Genomic DNA, 18196 nt, shown 5'->3' on the forward strand with positions numbered 1-18196 from the left:
TGCTCACGTTGTATTGTTAATGCGTGGCGTCCTACCAGACTACATGTTAACTGCTCTGTTGGTACGAAATAGAACATTTTCACAGACAAAACTGGTTAAGTAAAATCCAGCACAGAAAACTACAGGCCAGTTGCTCTGACTAGCATGCTGTCAAGGCTTTGAGAATATAAAACCACTGATGTTCAGCTTGGTTTCAGAAATAAACACAGCACTGATGTGTGCATACAGGCTCTGAAAGAAGTTCTTCTAATACACAGCAGAAAAGACAGCACTATTGATTCAATTGAAATCATTTTATTATATTATTCATGGTAAATTAGTACCAGTTACAAGAATGCTACTCACATCAAACTAAGCAAATCTGATGGGGTTAGAAAACTTGTCTGTCACGCGTTCAGTTCAGCTTATTTAGAGATGATCTTTCTAAAACACCAAACAAGCAGGATACTGGATCGTGACGGAGGAGAGCCTTATTAATCATTTGATGTTTGCTGATCTCCTTAACGGTTTGCAGCAGCTGCAGTTTGATTTTGGAGATCAGCAATTAAAAATAATGTAGTAATGATCGCTTCAGCTAAGGTGGACTGGAGGCAAATTCTCAGTGAGGTGACTAAAGTTAGATATTTGGGTCACATCATCAGGGATGATCTCCGTGATGATGATGTGCAGCACCCTTGTGGTAAACTGTATGCAGCAGCAAATGTGCTAGTCTGTAAATTCCACATGTGTACAGATGATGTTTTTAGAGCACATACCCATACAGTGCAAATAAATTATATGAAAGTTGATGGGTGGCGTATAATGATGCATTCAGGATCTTGGTCGTTGTGCTCAGAAGTCACATTTGACAAGTGTAATCTAAATGTGATACGAATGTTCCCTTTCATGCTTTGCTTACAAAGCTTATACAGAAATTTACTTATTGGTTCATTCAGTGTGTTTTGTCCTCATGTCGTCTTTTATTAATTTTCCTGTTCTTTTATATTCAAATCGACTACAGTGTCTGAAATAAAGTTTCTCTAATGTAGTTGGAAGAAAAAAACCCATAATAGAATACAGGAGATAAAAGCCAAGAAAAATATGAAAGATTTTATTGAAATGCAAAATCACCTGAAGACATTAAGTGTGTGGAAATGTGACGCAGGAACAGAGAGAAATCTAAAGACGAGCTCGGGAAAAGAGAAAAGAGGAAAGGATGAAACCTATAAATTCTGGTCAAGGCTCTCCTCGGGTTAGTCCGAATGGTCACGCTGAGGCTCTGAGGAAAGTCTTGACCTCCACTGCCTCCACCACCACCATGCAGGAAAAGATGGACAGCTCACAGTCAGCAGACTCTTCCAGTGATTCTTTACTGACCACAGCCCACCATCAACGAGCCGACTCATTGGAATGCACGACCACCTCCACACCGGCGTTTAGTCCAGACAACAACAAGCAGACCCTCCAGCTGCCCTACAAAAGTCCACAGCAGTTTTTGACCCTGTCAGAAGCTCAGATTAAAGAAGTCATGGCTCACGAACGGAAAAAGTTCTAGGCAGTTTCCCAAACGAGACATCAGCACACAGAGTCTGGTTTGGGATGATGATGACAGGGAGGTGTACAGGGAGGTCATGTGAGGTCAGACATTACCTTGAAAATAACCTCTGAGCAGAAGAAAGTGGACAAAGAGATCCACATGGAGGCCCTCACTTTTGTTAAGGTCCTGGGTCTGTTACCCAATCCTTTTGGGCTTTTTGGACTTTTTCCTAGTGTCCCACCTTTTTGTGTAAAGTCTCCAGTTCACCCTGTCAGGGCATCAGGACAAGTGGTGAGAGAAAGTTTTACTGTGATGATAAACTTTGAACATGTATTTTTGCCATCTTCTTGTTGCCAATTAATCTAATAGGCTGTGATTTAATGTGCTGTTTGGTTATCAGAAATAATTTAATAACACACACACACAAAACAAAATGTCTTAATTTGAAAAAGCATAAATTAGATACAAAGTTACAGTTTAGAGAAAAAACTCAGTGAAATGATTTTGTGAATTTAGAAAACTAACTAATATAAAATTAAAAAACAATACATACCTACGCCTACGAGAAAGGACCAAAACTAAACATTTTCAAACAATAAAAAAATACATGAAACTTTTCTGGAAACTAACTAAAAAAACAACAATATGTCTCTTTGCACGTACCTCTGTATATGTATGGCAGTCCCTTTGAGAAACAGCCCTGCAAGGACAACTTCAGAAACAAATGCCTCGATATCACAAGCTCCTTGTAGTCAAAACATAAATGTGCAGCTCACATTTCAGCCTGTTTAATGCACCAAGTCTGCTCCCTATGGGTCGCTGTCAAAGCATGACAGTGACAGATGGGAGGATTTTGGCCCGTTTACACACGTTTGGTCAAATACAATGCACTTCTGTCAAGCACTGCAGTGTTTAAATCCATGCATGTTGCTACCTGTTGGTGTTGAACATAAATGTGTTGCTATACTAAATGGGCCGTGCTCACCTCACCTACCAGACGATTAGAGATGTGTGTAGGCCCCCAAGCAACCACTGTGAGATTGATATGTTGAGATACTGCAAAACTAATCTTTCTGTGTTTTCCCAAAACACAGATGAAGGATGCGACCCCCACACTGGGTGAACATCACGTTTACCTGGCAACCAAGAAGAGCAGACGGGGAGAAGTAAAGTGCTCTCTTCCACCAAACACCCGGTCAGGGAGGAAAGTCTAAGCTCTCATTGGCAAGGAAGGCATGCCAAGTGAGCTCTGCTTGCACTCCGAGATCCAACCGCTGGCCCACTTTAGGGCTACAGAGCAGTGATGATGGACTGACTTATCTGTGCTCTGACATGCCTTATTGTTTCTCTCCATACATCAGTGTGACAAATGCACACCAAACCAGAGATGAAGGACATGCAAACTCAGGATCTTAATGGAGATTTAGTCACCGCTATGAACTGAATATGGTGCCTCATTATGCCCAATGTTAACCGTGTTTGTCATTCAAAGTTTTGTGTTCTCTGTTCCGTTGATCGCTCCCCTTCCGCCCACTTAGTTCAACACACACCTGACTGAGCCTGACTGGATCCCAACTTCTCATCTAGACTGAGATAAGGAATCTGATGTTTCAGAGCCTGCCTTTGTTTCTCCTTAGAGATCGCTACGCCTCAAGGAATGTCTGCGCCATACATAAAAACCACCGGCATGCTTCCTGTGACTCACACACACACAGTGTGTCAACACAGTGATGACCTACATTGAACCTGGCTGGATTTTTAGGTCTGTTGCTTGTGCCGTATTTGTGTAGTAGTGTGATTAATGAATGATGGAAAGAGAGAAGTGTGTTGGATTTTTTTTTTTTAAAGTCCAGGTGACCTTCATGAACGAAAATCTCCATATTATCTCAGTGTAATCTTTCAGATTACGACATGCTGATGTGCAAGTTATCTTTTGCACACCATGTTATGACTGTATCCTGTGACCATGCCAGATAGATAACTTGTCTTTATAAAAATTCCAAGTTTACAGCCTCTCATTGTCCTAGAAGCATACAGACTGCTCTCATGCTGTCTGTGCCGTTGTTTGACCCCTCTGCAAAGGTGCACCGCGATTTATTTCTGATTTCCGCAGCACTATCCGAGGCCTCTGTCTCTCGCGCTGGAGACATAGAGGGAGGCATCACTTTCTGGGGCATCAGATGGGGCCATGTTGAGCCCCAAATCATTTTCTAATATAAATGCAAATTGAGTTGTCTTGTATCAATGCAGCAGATAAGACAGATGAAAATATGCTTCTCTGAGCACGACTCAAGCCACTTTAATTTTCCAGAACTTTACTAAAAATTGCCTCAAATGTTTTTTCAAAGAACAAAATGGCTGCAGTGTTTGGTAATTCTCCGAAGTACCCCCCTTCCCGCCCAACCACAACTTCCGCCCCCAGTGTGTGCATACGTTTCTGCTATTTGGAAAATGGCCATCAAAGTGCACTTGCAGTTGAACCGGGCTTTTATCTGAACTCCCAGAGAGAAACTCGCTCCAAGAAGCTGCCACTGATTCCACCGCCGTAATAACTAGCTCGACCAAAAACGACGTTTTCTGAGCTCTGAGTGCAGCTGCATCCACTTTTGTTTTCTCTTGATGTTAAAGCAATCTCTTCTCCCGCGCGCCGTTTTAGGATAAATGCCCACAAAAGCTTTGCCTTTGCTTAATTTGGATTTATTTCACTTCTACTTTGTCTTTTTTGGGGGGTAGAAAAGTGAAATTTAGTGGTGAAAATTTTTAATTAGTTCAATATTCATAAGATGGCCTTTACTTCCAAATTCATATCTCCTTGGCCTTCATCCTCTTTTTTTTATCTCTTTGTATGCAAATGGTGGCAAAAAACAGTCTGGTTTCAAATTAGAACGCTCAAAGCTTTTCACCATCACAATCTTGACTCTGATAAATACTCGAATCATCTTGGAAATGGCACACAGAGGGACAAAGCTGTAATGAATAGAGCGTGTGCCTAACACCTGTGATAGCCCTGAACATTTCACGTACTTCTTTTAGGTTGAATAGAGCAGATTAAAAAAGCAACAGTGCAGCTTTCTTTTAAGTCTGCATTTGCTGGGATTGCAAAAGAGTAAAACGTGTGATAATACAGTAAATTGTGTTTTGGTAGTTTACTGCTGCAAGGCTGAACACTCACGCTGTCACTGAGAGTTAAATTGACCCTGTTGTGCTCATTTCCAACTCTGTATTTTGACTCTTAGACTTTACAGAGGCTCTGCATGACACCTGGATCAAAATAATCTTTCTGGCACTTGGACTTGACGCAGCCCCTCAGTTAATCTTCTGAGTGAAACAAGAGGCTTTAGCTCCTCAACCTTTAAGCCAGCCTTGGTCTGATTGGCCAAACAGAAACTGAGGCTGTCTACTCTCACAGATAACCGCCTGATACTGAGTGTTTGGTTTAGTATGAAGTCTTTGGATCTGTGCAGCCACACAACCATGAAGTCGGTAACTGCATGCACCTTCACCTTTATACAATTTATCGGATTTTCACTTTATACAGTGCACACAGAAACAAAAATAATGACACATAAATCTTGAGTTTAAATATCATACTCATATTTACTGTTGGAACACATGCACTCTGTTTGTAGTATGTATATTTGGTTAATTTTTATGTATTAAATTCAAATTTCTTAAATTATCTTATTTGTTATCAATTCTTTCTATTCTTTCACCAGCGCTAGGGGGTCCAGTTGGTTGTTGAGGTGAACTGGCATCCATAACTCTGAACTAGATAAGCAGGAGAAAATGGATGGATGGATGGATGGATGGATGGATGGATGGATGGATGGATGGATGGATGGATGGATGGATGGATGGATGGATGGATGGATGGATGGATGGATGGATGGATGGATGGATTGGGCTACACCAAGCATCACGGGAGGGTGGGTAATTAATGCATTCATCTTTATCATTTAGCTTAGGTATTTAACTAGTTTTGTCTGATTATAAGTTTGAAGTAAAAGTTTTTGTTTTTTTGTTCGTTTGTTTGTATTTGTTTCCCCTTGTGTGTCCGAGTGGTCAGATCAGCCAGTGTTTAAGTTCCCTTTGTCTCATGTTCTTAAGTTGAAGAGGAGAAGGAACAGCTCATGCTCCAATACCACATCATCCATCAGACATTTAGGAGGCAGTTTTATGGCATGGCTGCGTATGGTTGTGAGTGGAACCGGCCCATTAGAGCTTATTGATGATGTGACTGCCGATGGAAACAGCAGGAGGATGTCTGAAGTGTACAGTGCAATAGTCTCTGTTCAGATTCAGCCAAATGCTGCTAAACCTCTCTGGGCAAGTGCATAGTGATGCACAGCAAAGTACAAAAGCAAATCAAGGCAAAGAAATGGGATATTCCTCAATCACCAAGTCAGTTGACTGGTCTCTACCCGACAGAGGATGCACCATAAACAAGCTGCAGCTGAAGGTGGGTGCAGTCAAGATCTAGCAGAGGATCTGAACTTCAAAAATATTTGTAATTCCCAAACTTTTAATGCAACATTTTTCTTAAACCCTCTGAATTAAAGCTGAAAGTCTGCACTTCAGTTACATCTCGATTGTTTGATTTAAATTCCACTGTGGTGACGAGTGATAGGAAAACACAATAGGTCCTCTTGAATGTTCACAAGGTTGTTTTGGTAAAACTTTGGCTCTCGCTGCCAATAAAAGCTAACTAAGCAAAACTTTATTTACACTGTATTTGACTACAGACTTTGTCAGAAAAGGAATGCAATTATTCGGACCATAACAACATAACAAACACCTCAATGAATATTTTAATTGAAATTGAGAGAACTCCTTTACGAGACATCAGCAACCATTACCAAAGTGGAATGAGATTATCAGTGCTTGCAGAAGCCCTCAGACTCTTTACTTAAGGAAAAGTACAACAATGTATTTCATATATTAACATTTTCCACCATGATCTGCAAAAAAAAAAGGAAAAAAAGGTTTTCCTCCTAATTAAACCAAGCATAGCTCATTAAAAAGAAGACATTTTTCACACAAACTAATTTTCCTTTGCATGCTGGATATTTGAATTCTTGCAGAGGTTATAAATTAGTGCTCCTTCACTAATAAGCAAGTGTTCCTCCTATTTTAAATTTGTGGTGCGGGTGTGAAATTTCGAGCTGGTGTGCCATTTGCGATTTTCTCACCTTTGTTTCGTAGAAAGTGAGCAAATGCAGTGAAATCTCTCTGTTAATTTCTGTCTTTTAATTGCTCTTTTGTGTTGTTGTTGTTTTCTTTCAGATCTTTTTGTAGTCATTTTGTGTCTTTTGGACTTTTTCCTGTGCACCCTCTCGTCCATTTGACTTTGGTTTGTTTCTCTGTGTGCATTTTGAGTCTCTGTGTAGTCTCTTGGCACCCATTATTGTGTTTGTATAATTATGTTAGTTGATTTTACCAACCAATTCAATCTGAAGTGATCGGTGAAGCGAAGCTCCTGACCCAGTTAAGTAATCCATCCACCTCTGCTCAGTGAACTCTCTGTCACAATGAACAGCGCCATGCTTCCTTCAGCACCATGGATAGCAGCCAGAGTGAGCCTGCGGGCTTTTGTCGCCACCTGCTGGTCAATATGATTAAGTGCCATGAATGAGTTCACATTGATGAACAGTAGAAGATATTAATATTAGTTATATTGACAAACATGGATGTAGAACACATTGTGCCTTATTCCTGTACCAAAGACGCCACGTCCCAGTGGCGTCCAGGATTACAGGCCTGTGGCACTGACTTCCCACATCATGAAGACCCTGGAAAGACTCATCCTTGACCAGTTCTGACCTATAGTCAGGCCACATCAGGATCCCCTTCAGTTCACTTACCAGCCCCACCTTGGAGCTGAGGACCTGCTACGCCCATCTGGACCAGCAGGCAAGCACTTTGAGGGTCATGTTTTTTTATTTTTCCAGTGCATTCAATACCATCAGGCCGACCCTCCTTGGTGATAAGCTGACAGTGATGCAGGTGGATGCCTCTTTTGTGTCCTGGATTGTTGATTACCTGACAGGAAGACCACAATATGTGCATCTTCAGAACTATGTTTGTGACAAGGTGGTCAGCAACACAGGGGCACCACAAGGGACCGTCCTCTTCCCTTCTCTCTTCACCCTCTACATCACAGACTTCAGCCACTGCACATCTTCAGATGTTTTCTGATGACTCCGTGTAGCTGTGGTTGATTCCTTTGTCACATGGTGCAAGCAGAATCATCTGCAGCTCAACATGACAAAGACCAAAGAATTGATTGTGGACTTTATGAGGACCAGGAAACCTCTGATCTCTGTTTCAATCCACGGGGTCAACGTGGACATTGTGGAGGACTATAAATATCTCGGATTACACATAGATAATAACCTGGACTGGGTTAAAACACCTCTGCACTTTACAGGAAGGGCCAAAGTCATCTCTATTTTCAGAGGCGGCTGTGGGGATGGAGCTGGACTTAAGGTGGTGTCAGAGAGGCGGATGTTGTCCAAGATAAGGACAATGCTGGATAATACCTCCCACCCACTACATGACATGCTGGCCAGTCACAGGAACACGTTCAGTGAGAGATTGATATTACCCATAAAGCACCACTGAACAACACAGGAAATCATTCCTGCCTGTGGCCATTTCCTCCATCTAATGTACAGGATACAGTGCAGTAGTTACACCCTTTTGCACATCCTCTACCGTGAAATAACAAATAACATGTTTTACAGGTTAGAATAAAAATGTTAATCATATATTTTCCACCTCTGCAATATTCTGGATATAATAACTGAGCTATTTTTACATTTTGTAAACTTTGTAATATAACTGTGTTGTTTCATTTAGTTCAGTCTGTTACTGTTCTTAGTGTTTGGGAGCAACTGTGACCACATAACTTCCTTAGGGATTAATAAAGTTTCCTCTGTGGAGCGCTGATCCATTGCAGATTCAGATTTGTCATAAAAAATAAATTCACAGAATATGATGGCAAATCTCTAACTGCGAAACAACATACAGCACAGGGTTATAGTACAATTGTATGTGCAACATTTAGGGTTAGCAGCTGATATGATAAATGTTTCAACATTAAGCAAGCTGTTGTTTCATAAAACTAGTTGAATTTGATCAGCTTTAACATAAGAAATTAAAATGTTACTTTTCTTTTACTTATTGAGCTTGTTTATTTTATTTTATGTTACTTTGTAACTCAGATTCTGTCTTCTGTGTGGTTTTCCCTTACTGAGTTACTTTATTTTGCCATATTGTTTTATATTCTATTGATCTATTCTACTTTATTTAAGTTTAATGATTGGTTGTGTTTATTGAAACACTTGGAAACACACCACAGTTATCTTAATAGGAGGAAATGCACGGGCTTTATGAAGGTTAAACTGTCTCAGAGTGGTATATCTTCAGGACCATTCAGGATTTGTTTGCATTTTAAAATGCATCTTTAGCCTGTTTTTGTTGTGATTTACTGTTAAAAGAGGCCAAACAATTCTCTGTGCTCGTTGTGGCTGTTTGTGACTCTGCTACTTCTAGAAGGACTTTGCTGAGAGGGTGCAAGCTGGAGGCTGACAGGCTCAGGTCCTTCCAGCCAATATGAGGCTGAGCCATCACCACTCGCGTCCAATCAGCTGAGACCTGATGGGATTGGATGAGCGATTAAAGTGTTTCTCTTCTCTCATCCTTGGATACCTCGAGTAGCTGACACGGATCTGCGTTATCAGTGGGGCCTGCGTGCACGTCGTGCTGTCTCTATCGGCTTTTCGTCGGTGATGGAAAACACTCGCTGCTTTGCCAACCGTTTCTCCGACTACAAAGGTGCGCTGCTCCCGGGCCAGGGCGCCGAAGCTGCCGTGCCCGTCGTGGTCGCCAGCATAGATAAAATCCTTAAAACTGTTCCCATCGACCTCAGCGACTGCGACGGAGGGCTATACGATGGGCCGGCCGGGGTGGCTTACATGCTGTATCACGTCAGCGAGTGCCCGCTGTTCTCCGAGTACCGGGATGTCTACCTGAAGACTGCCAAGCAGATCATCGACATATCGGTCAGATACGTGGATGCGGAGCCGGACAAAAACATGCGTGCCGCCTTCCTGCTCGGCGGGGCGGGCATCTACGCTGTGGCCGCTATGATCTACAAGTCCCTGGGCTTGGCTGATTTCGTGAAGCCGCTGACTAAATTCCGTAACCTGTGGGAGGTGTGCGCGCCCATTCATTTTCTGGAGTGCGGCTCGGATGAGCTGTTTGTAGGGCGGGCTGGGTACCTGTGCGCCGCCCTGGTCCTCAAACAGAAGCTGGGCATAGAGGTGAGCGCACAACAACAGCATGGCGCACTTTAAAATGATGAATCCCTCTCCGAGAATAAACTTCAGCTGCCTGAGCTGCCACTCTGTAACGGAACACGGGTCTAAATATGGCACATATGGACTAGATTAGATAAATATGTGTAGCTAATCTGAATCCAAAAGGTTGTTTACGTCAGTTTTTTCTGCAAAGGTTATTTTATAGACCAAGATTTTAAAAGCACAAATGAATCCAATTTTTATTTCGAACCTCAAGGTGCTGTCATAACTTCCAATTCATATTGCAGTTTATTGATTTAATTACTGACCAGTCTTCTTATTAGTTTACTGATTATACATTTTGTGTCAACATCTCTGTGGGAAAATCTCAAATTCCCACAGAAATGTTGACATTTTGCTCGGACAGTAACTAACTGGATAAATCCATCATCTCGATGAATGCTGATAAAGATTTTCTTAATCAATTAATTGTCCGATTTTGCTCACGCCATTAATTACACAAAGTAAAGATAAAAGCAGATAGCACCACAGGGAGACTGGGTATAAGTTTTAAGGCGTTGTGTTGAAGCGCTGTTTACTTTGCTTCCGTAGCGCCCACTGCTGGACAAATTGTGTGATGCACAATTTCCAAATTCCTCCAAAGTGGGGATAAAACTAATGTTGGCCCTGGTTCAGCATTGCAAGTGACCAGTCACATTGTCATTAAGTCATATCTTGACAAAAAAAACAAAACAATTACTATTCAGCCAATAACATGGCAGCAACTCAGTGCAATTAAGCAATGTAGACAAGGTCAAAATGACCTGCTGAAGCTCAAACTGAGCATCAGAATGGGATGGTGGTATGACTACTTCAGCAACTGCTGATCCACTGAGATTTTCCCCACACTATCATCTTTGAATTATCCAAAAAAAACAAAAAAAACAATGTTGTTGATCAGAACTCAGAGAAGAACAGCCAGACTACCTCAAACTCAGAAAAAGACAAAAGTAACTCAGATAACCACTTGTTAAAAATGTGTGCACATTTTCAGGTTGAATAAATTTGTTAGGAAGGGCATCTAGCATAAGAATCTTTCAAATGAAATATGCAGAGCTACCCGCTGAGGTAACACCTCGTGACAAGGGAGCAGTGGAAAGTAGCTTCATGAGATGTCTCTGTGCACTCTGTCAGACGTCTGAGTTACATGACCCGAGACTGCTGAAAGAGCAGCTGTGTGGGTTTCACACCTTTATCCATTAACAGGGAATTCAAGTGTGGAAAAAAGAGATGTAAAAAAAAAAACCCTTTAGTGATTTCAGAGAGAGATCTGTGAGACCAGACAGACTGGTTCAAGTGATGTCACTGGAGTCAGCACCACATGGATGTTTGAAAATGGAAAAAAAATGGTTGTTATGGAGTAGAAAAAAGTGAGTTTCCCAGACATCTGTGGTTCACTGTAGTGGATGTCTGCCTGAAGCTAACAGGTCTTGAACTTTTCATCATCTCAAAGTCAGTTATTTAAATGTGTCGTAGACCTTTACATAAAATAAGTAAGTAATCGCACCACTCGTGAATTTTGATGCTTGTTGAGTGTCCCAGAGAGTTAGGGTTACTAACAGCTGTCTAAATGAAGCTTTTGGGCAGCAGCTGGAAATTATGCAACCATGGTGCAGTTTGCAAGCAGCCCAATGTTGATGCTTTACTTTTGCCAATTTAATTTGCATTTCAACATTTCTAAAAGTGTTATCCGTGAGTGTCGCACATTAAAACATTTTGGAATCATAAGCTTTTATTTCTCACAGCACTTTGTCACCATAATATAACCAAATGTTGTGAGTCACTGGAGTTACACTGAACGTGTTGTTGGTTTTGACATAAAAAGATAACAGGTAATAATCTATGTTAAACATTAAGCCTGCTTCTGCTTTACCAGTTTTTATTCTTGTCATTATTTCTTTAAACATTCATCACGAGTCAGTCAGTGTCATTATTTTGCATGATTAGACCTGTACTTGGGAATGTTTGGGCCTGGCTTTGCTGGGGGAGGAATAGCAGCACAGGAAGCCTTTTCACTGAGCCACTGTGCATTATCAGACGCTGGGCCTGCCTGGAGTGAATCAATACAACCGTCATGTTTTTAATTACACCTGTGCTTCAAAATATTAAAATGTCTCCTGGGAGAAAGGTCAGTTTGCAGCATAAAGCGGTGTGGGTGCGCACAACCATTAAAATGTTTAATATTTTAATGCTTCATAATGTATTTCCTATTGAGTTTTTATCGGTGTTAACTGCAGTGTGTCATTTGTTCTGCAGATTCTGAGCAAAGATCAAATCAAATCAATTTGCCAGGCCATCATCGAGTCAGGAAAACAGTATGCCAGGAAGAAGAGAAAGCCTTTCCCCCTCATGTACTCGTACTATGGAACAGAATACCTCGGTAAGAACCGCCAGCTTCGTGCAACGTTCAGTGCCTTATAAAGGTAGTGTAAATGCACAGATATCAGGATTTTTCACAGTTTCAGTCCTCTGCCCACAGCAGGAGCTTCTGTTGTCGCAGGACTGGTGTGTTCATGTGTGTAAAACTAACTGTCCTTTTCCTTGATGGGCATCAGAGGAAGAGACCCCTCAGGGCTGAAGTAACTTTCACATCAACACAGAGTTCATAGTAAGCATAGCCCTGCTGGCCACTTTTGCATGGATACCGCAACGTCTTTGAGGATGATGAGGAAGTGGAACAGTTATATTTTGAGATATCTGTAGACTAGAAACACCTGGATGAAAACATATGCTGAAGATGCTGCATGTGTTCTCAGTTTGCCTGTCATGAGAGGTTTGCTCTTGGAGGAGTTTCTCGATCGATTTGCTCTTGAGACCTGAAGTGAATTCAGAGACGGTGGGCTGGGCTGCCTCAGAGAGTCTTGGTTCCCTGCATGCATTTAGCATTATTGAAGAAGTCTCGCTCCAGGATCCCAACCAATTACATCCATGTTTGATGATTCTGTAACTTACGATTCACATCCAACCCCAGTGCAGGAGGAAGACGTTTCTTTAGTGGAGTCTGGGGTAGTGGATGGTTGCATGGAGACAGGAGCTATGGACCTAAGATAAATGTCCAAAACAGAAACCCAAACTTTTGAAAGACCTTCAAAAGCCTAGAAAACTACTACTCAAGACTCAAAGTCTGGCTCTTTAGAAGCAAAACAAAAAGAAATTATGAGTGACTCAAGACATTTGTACGTTACCATAGTTACTACTGTACTTTGAGTATTATGTAGTTGTTACCTATAATGTGAGAGTTTGGAAATTCTGTCATTGGATGTGGAAAGCAGTTAAGCTTGATGCGAATCTAAAAATGTGCAGAATCATCCAGCTATGATGTTCTTGTCAGGAGATAATCTTGTCTGATGGTTGCAAGGCTACAAAGGGTTACTCTTCTATCTCTTTTTATTTCCAGCTGGAAGCGTGTCCGTATACTTGTAATTAGATCAGTGTGCAGATGTGTCTATTGTTCAGGCTAGAGGACCTCCAGACGACACATGTGTCCAGATAGTCTGAAGCTTAATTACTCTATATTACTGGATCCCTTCAGCGTGTTTTTAGCTATTTAGTACAGGTGTTGCAGTCCTGCATCATGTAAATACTGTGCCGATGAAGTGAGCTCTAGTTTTGAAGCATTCTTTTCTGGGTCAGATGTCATGTAGCTGATGGACACTTCCCTGTTCTTGCATCAAGTTCGGGCTTCTGATGTATTTCCTCAGTGCTGGAAAATAGGACTTTATGTCACGTATCAAAACTCTCAAATATGTACAGTGAGCTCCGGATTAGAATGGAAGAGGCAAAGAGAAAACAAAAACGAGTCCTCCCATTGTGCTCTGTGAGCGTTTGCGCTTGTGTGCTCTGGGTGGTGTCCGTCTGTGTGCCTGGCATGGTGTTTTCCTGCATGCCTGATTTCGTTTGTGCATGTGCGACCCTCCCCACACACCTCGCTCTCCCTCCTCTGTCAGGTGCGGCCCACGGCCTTTCATCAGTGCTGCAGATGCTGCTGAGCTACCAAGACATGCTCAGCGGGGCTGAGAAGGATCTTGTGTGGCAGAGCGTCGATTTCCTCATGAATCAGGAGCAAAACTGTAACTGGCCTGCAGAGCTGGGAGCCATCATCGAAAGGGAGAACGAGCTGGTGCACTGGTGCCACGGAGCCCCAGGTAAGCTTAGAGCTGTTAATGCCATCGTGTTCGTATCCCGTGGTTTAGAGCCCCACTGCTACACTGTCCTGTCTTTTACAGGTGTGGCGTACCTTTTCGCAAAAGCCTATCTGATCAATAAGAAGCCACAGTACTTGGATACATGCATTAGAAGTGGAGAACTCGTATGGCAGAAAGGTCTGCTGAAGAAAGGTCCTGGGATTTGTCACGGAGTTGCGGGCAGCGCATATGTCTTCCTCCTGCTTTATCGGCTCACAGGCAACTCCAAATACATCTACCGTGCTCAGAGGCAAGAAAGCCCTCCTTTTCCAGGAAGCTGCAACAACCCAGCAATCATTTCGATATTGAATACCTGTTTTTTGTCGATATCGAGTTGAAAAATAGTTTCAGATTGACAGCTGACCTGACATTGGTTTGAGGTACTTCAAACCAACAAAGCAGCTTATGTAAAGGAGAGCAGTGTGTAATTCAGGGTCTAAGGAGCTTGGAAAGAAAAGCGTCTGGACTTCTTTAACTGGCTTGAGCGGTGAAACGTCTTCAAGGCACTTAAAGAAGTCCAGACGCTTTTCTTTCCAAGCTCCTTAGACTATGATGACCTGGATGACTGAGAACCTTTACAGAAATGTGTAATTCAGGGTTTGGTAACATCAACAGCTAACCATCTACAGTTTGGTTTCTGCAGGTCTACTGCATCCAGTTTCTACCAGGAAGATGATGCCAGGGTTTCAACCATGTCTGCTATTAAGAAGTGTAACATAAAAGTGATAATAGCTTTGTAAATAACCAAAAGAGAGCGAGTATTCAGGCTGTATTCAGCATTATCTGATGTGTGTAAAATTGCTGGTCATTTAAAGAAATGCTAAAAATTTTGAGAACTTTTGCTGGCCAAGAATTAGATGAGTGAATTGACACAATGGTCCTGTCTTCGTGTCTATTTGAAGGTATAGACAGAAGACAGCATAATGTAGCACAAAGCTACATAGGAGGAACCAGCTAGCCTGGCCATTGCAGTGCTTATGCTAAGCTAGGCTTCCTGGCTTTTGCTACATGTACAACACAATGAGTGCGGCATCAGTCTTTTCTAACTCTTAAATGTTTGAAAAAGAAAACATTTGGCATGACAAGAATCACAAAAACTGTTTCATCACAAAAGTTTGTGGGTCATGTTTTTACATTAGCAGCCAGTGGCAAACACGCATTATCTATATCTACAGCAGCCGTTGCCATGTGACTTTTACACAATATGCATATCAGGTCTGTGACTTTACATGATCTGCTTGCACTTTGCAGCAATAACATTTATAGTTGATTGTGGAATATCTTGGTTGGAAGAAATTTCACAAACTGACTTGTTGCAATGATGGCATCCTGTTAGAGCATCATGACCTCTTTTGAAACAGCCTACTCTTTTACAAATGTTTGCAGAGTTTTACTGCGTGGCTAAGTGCTTGATTTTATAGACCTGTGGCACTGAAAACACCTGAATTCAAAGATTAAGAGGTGTGGCCTAATGCTTTTATCCACATTGTGTATCTTCATATACAAATTTATTGTCTTAAAAGGAGGTTCAGAAACTTCAGGTGCACTCCTGATCGCTACAAGAAGTTATAGCTCAGTTCTGGACATGCTGCTTTCACATTGTGTTTTTATGTGTCTCCATTCTTGTTTTGTCCATACAGGTTTGCAGAGTTCCTCTTCACTGAGGAATTCAAGGCAGGCTCTCGCTCAGTGACCAGCATCTACAGTCTGTTCGAAGGCCTGTCGGGGACCGTTTGTTTCCTGGTCGACCTCCTGCAGCCAGACCAGTCAGAGTTCCCTCTGTTCAGTGTCTTTGTGTGAATGGACCCCAGGTTACTGCTGTTCACTGACCTGAATAGACCCCGCCCCTTTCCCAGTGAAATCGCTAAACAACTTATAGAAACTTTAGAGTCAGGATTGATACCGTGATCAGAACGGGAGTGAAGAGATGAATGGTTTTTGTTTGGGCTTTAGATCAAAATCACACAGAGGAAAGTTGCTGTAGAAAAATTGCCTTTTTTCTGTTCGAATGTTGAGCTTTGAGGCTTTATCCGATGCATGGCACTCACAAAAACATTGCCCATTTCTGTCTATAATGTTGTCAATAGTGATGGAGGTCTATATGAGATGTCCGTTGGGCGTATACATCAATAAATCTGCTTGGGGACAATTAACAAAAAACAAAGATGCTTCTTGTAACTCCAGATTCGTCTGAGAATCATCAAGTTTGCTTCTGTATCGTAAAAGTAATGCAGTGATAGTCGTGAGTGCATCCATGGGTACAGTGCAATATTTTTAATGGTGTAAACAAATATAGGCTAAAAACAACGTGGCTCAAAGTTGCAGGGCCGCAACTAACTCACTGACTCCGCTAACACTAAGCTGTACTTCTTGTTTACATCACCCAAAGCGCCCGAGTTGTTCCGTCTGTGTTGTCGTCTGCTTTATCAGGGTCACACTAAGAAAAGAGCCCAGCACTAAAGTACAGAGATGAGAAACTGAGATATTCTTCCAAGATGCTGCTCTCAGGTCAGAAACACACAAGCTATTTACACATAAAAGTAAAAGGCAATCACACCCCTGTCACACACACAAAAAAATCGAAAACAGAAAAACGAGTGTCACATAAATGCCTTTAAAATTTTTCTACCAGTTTACCAGCTCACATATCGCAGACCTTTGAGTTCATGTGTTTAGGGTACGTAACCGCAAACTATAAAGATCATCAAAGCTGGGTGGGGAGGTACAGAAGGGATGTAACTGGTGTTTATCGACAAAATAAAAGTAACACTTTGTTTCCGCTGTGCTGTTCTCACTCATTGGAGCTGAGGTTACACCCTGTACCAGTGTGACAGACATTTGTGTCTATTGATATTTCAAAACTATGTTAGCTACTGTGTGGGTATTTTCAAAGTGATCAATATGTTGTGATTTGTTTCAACTTTTACCCTATAGATAATAGATAGTCTGTACCTTTCTGACGGAGACGGAGGAGAAAAGAACAAAGTGTGCTGTCGATGTGAGAATTTTACTTTCGTCCAACTCAGTCCGTTTCATGAGGCGACTCTTTGTGTGGTGGATTTCTTTAGCTAAATGCGCAAATGTGGCCTTAAAAACAAATTTCTAGCTCTCAGATATGATATCACATCTCTCAGAGTATAAGAAGGCAGAGAATACAGGAAACTGAAAATGCTTTGGGAAGCTTGTATGAACATGCGGCTCGTGTTGATTAAAAAAAGGCCTGTGAATAACAGCAAACCAAAGCAGTTTCCCAACGTTAACTGAGCCGGTTGTGAAACATTTACAAGCTGTACATGTGTGCTGCTGTTTTTCATTTGCAATCCAAGCTGTTTAAAACAACACCTGCTACTGGATTATTGATACCAATAAAGTGTCCAGATGACAAAATAATAGAGATGACGTTGGTGTTTTATTCATTTTGGGAAAGGCCTTGCAGGATAACACACTGAATACATGAAAACACAGAACCAAAGTGTCCACTGGTGATTGATAAGGATCTGTTATTGGAGACTGCATAAAAACTGATGACCTTTAATTGCTGTAATATTTTTTCAGCTTTTTCAATGCAGCTTTATGAACAATGTGACAGAGAAGAAAAAGAAAATCACCTTGTCAGTGCGATCAGTACTTGCAATAGAGAAATATTACACTTTCAAGTGTATTTTTATGCTTTTCAGAGCTGGAACCATCGAGCTTGGATGTGCTGGTCCACAACTGCACAACTGCTGTCAGTGAGGTTCATATAGATAAATAAATGATGGTGTACATACTTGTTTTACAATATTTTAACAGTATTTTATAGGTATATGCAAGTATGTATAGGTTGCACTAATTATTTTTCAGTTTTGGGGGGTTCTTTTATCAACCTGACTCCTGCTGCAGTCTTTTAAGGTTAGAGCAAAAGTGGAGGTTGCAGATGGAGCTAGTTTAAGTCCAAAGGTGAAACAAATGGACTTAACCATCTGTTATGACCACATGGGGCATAACAGGGTTTTTGTTTGTTTTTTTACTAAATTAAATGTAGTTTTTATTCCTGTTGTTTCTCTGCATTTAAAATGGTTTACTCAGTTAATATATACATTCAGCTGATTTTATTTTGTTAGGCATTATTTTTTGGTGCCGTTGTATTTAGCTGA

General features: G+C 41.5%; 1 protein-coding gene across 1 annotated transcript; it reads left to right on the forward strand.

Annotated features, from left to right (window-relative positions):
* Window positions 1–9245: 9245 nt before the first annotated feature.
* Window positions 9246–17452, forward strand: LOC116315998 (lanC-like protein 3). Its single transcript, XM_031734452.2, has 5 exons — window positions 9246–9840; window positions 12133–12256; window positions 13824–14021; window positions 14103–14310; window positions 15701–17452. Exons 1-5 carry the CDS (start codon window positions 9307–9309, stop codon window positions 15858–15860), a joined length of 1224 nt encoding a protein of 407 aa, XP_031590312.2. The 5' UTR covers window positions 9246–9306; the 3' UTR covers window positions 15861–17452.
* Window positions 17453–18196: the final 744 nt, after the last annotated feature.

The sequence above is a fragment of the Oreochromis aureus genome, linkage group 16, assembly GCF_013358895.1.
Source record: "Oreochromis aureus strain Israel breed Guangdong linkage group 16, ZZ_aureus, whole genome shotgun sequence".
NCBI lineage: Eukaryota > Metazoa > Chordata > Actinopteri > Cichliformes > Cichlidae > Oreochromis > Oreochromis aureus.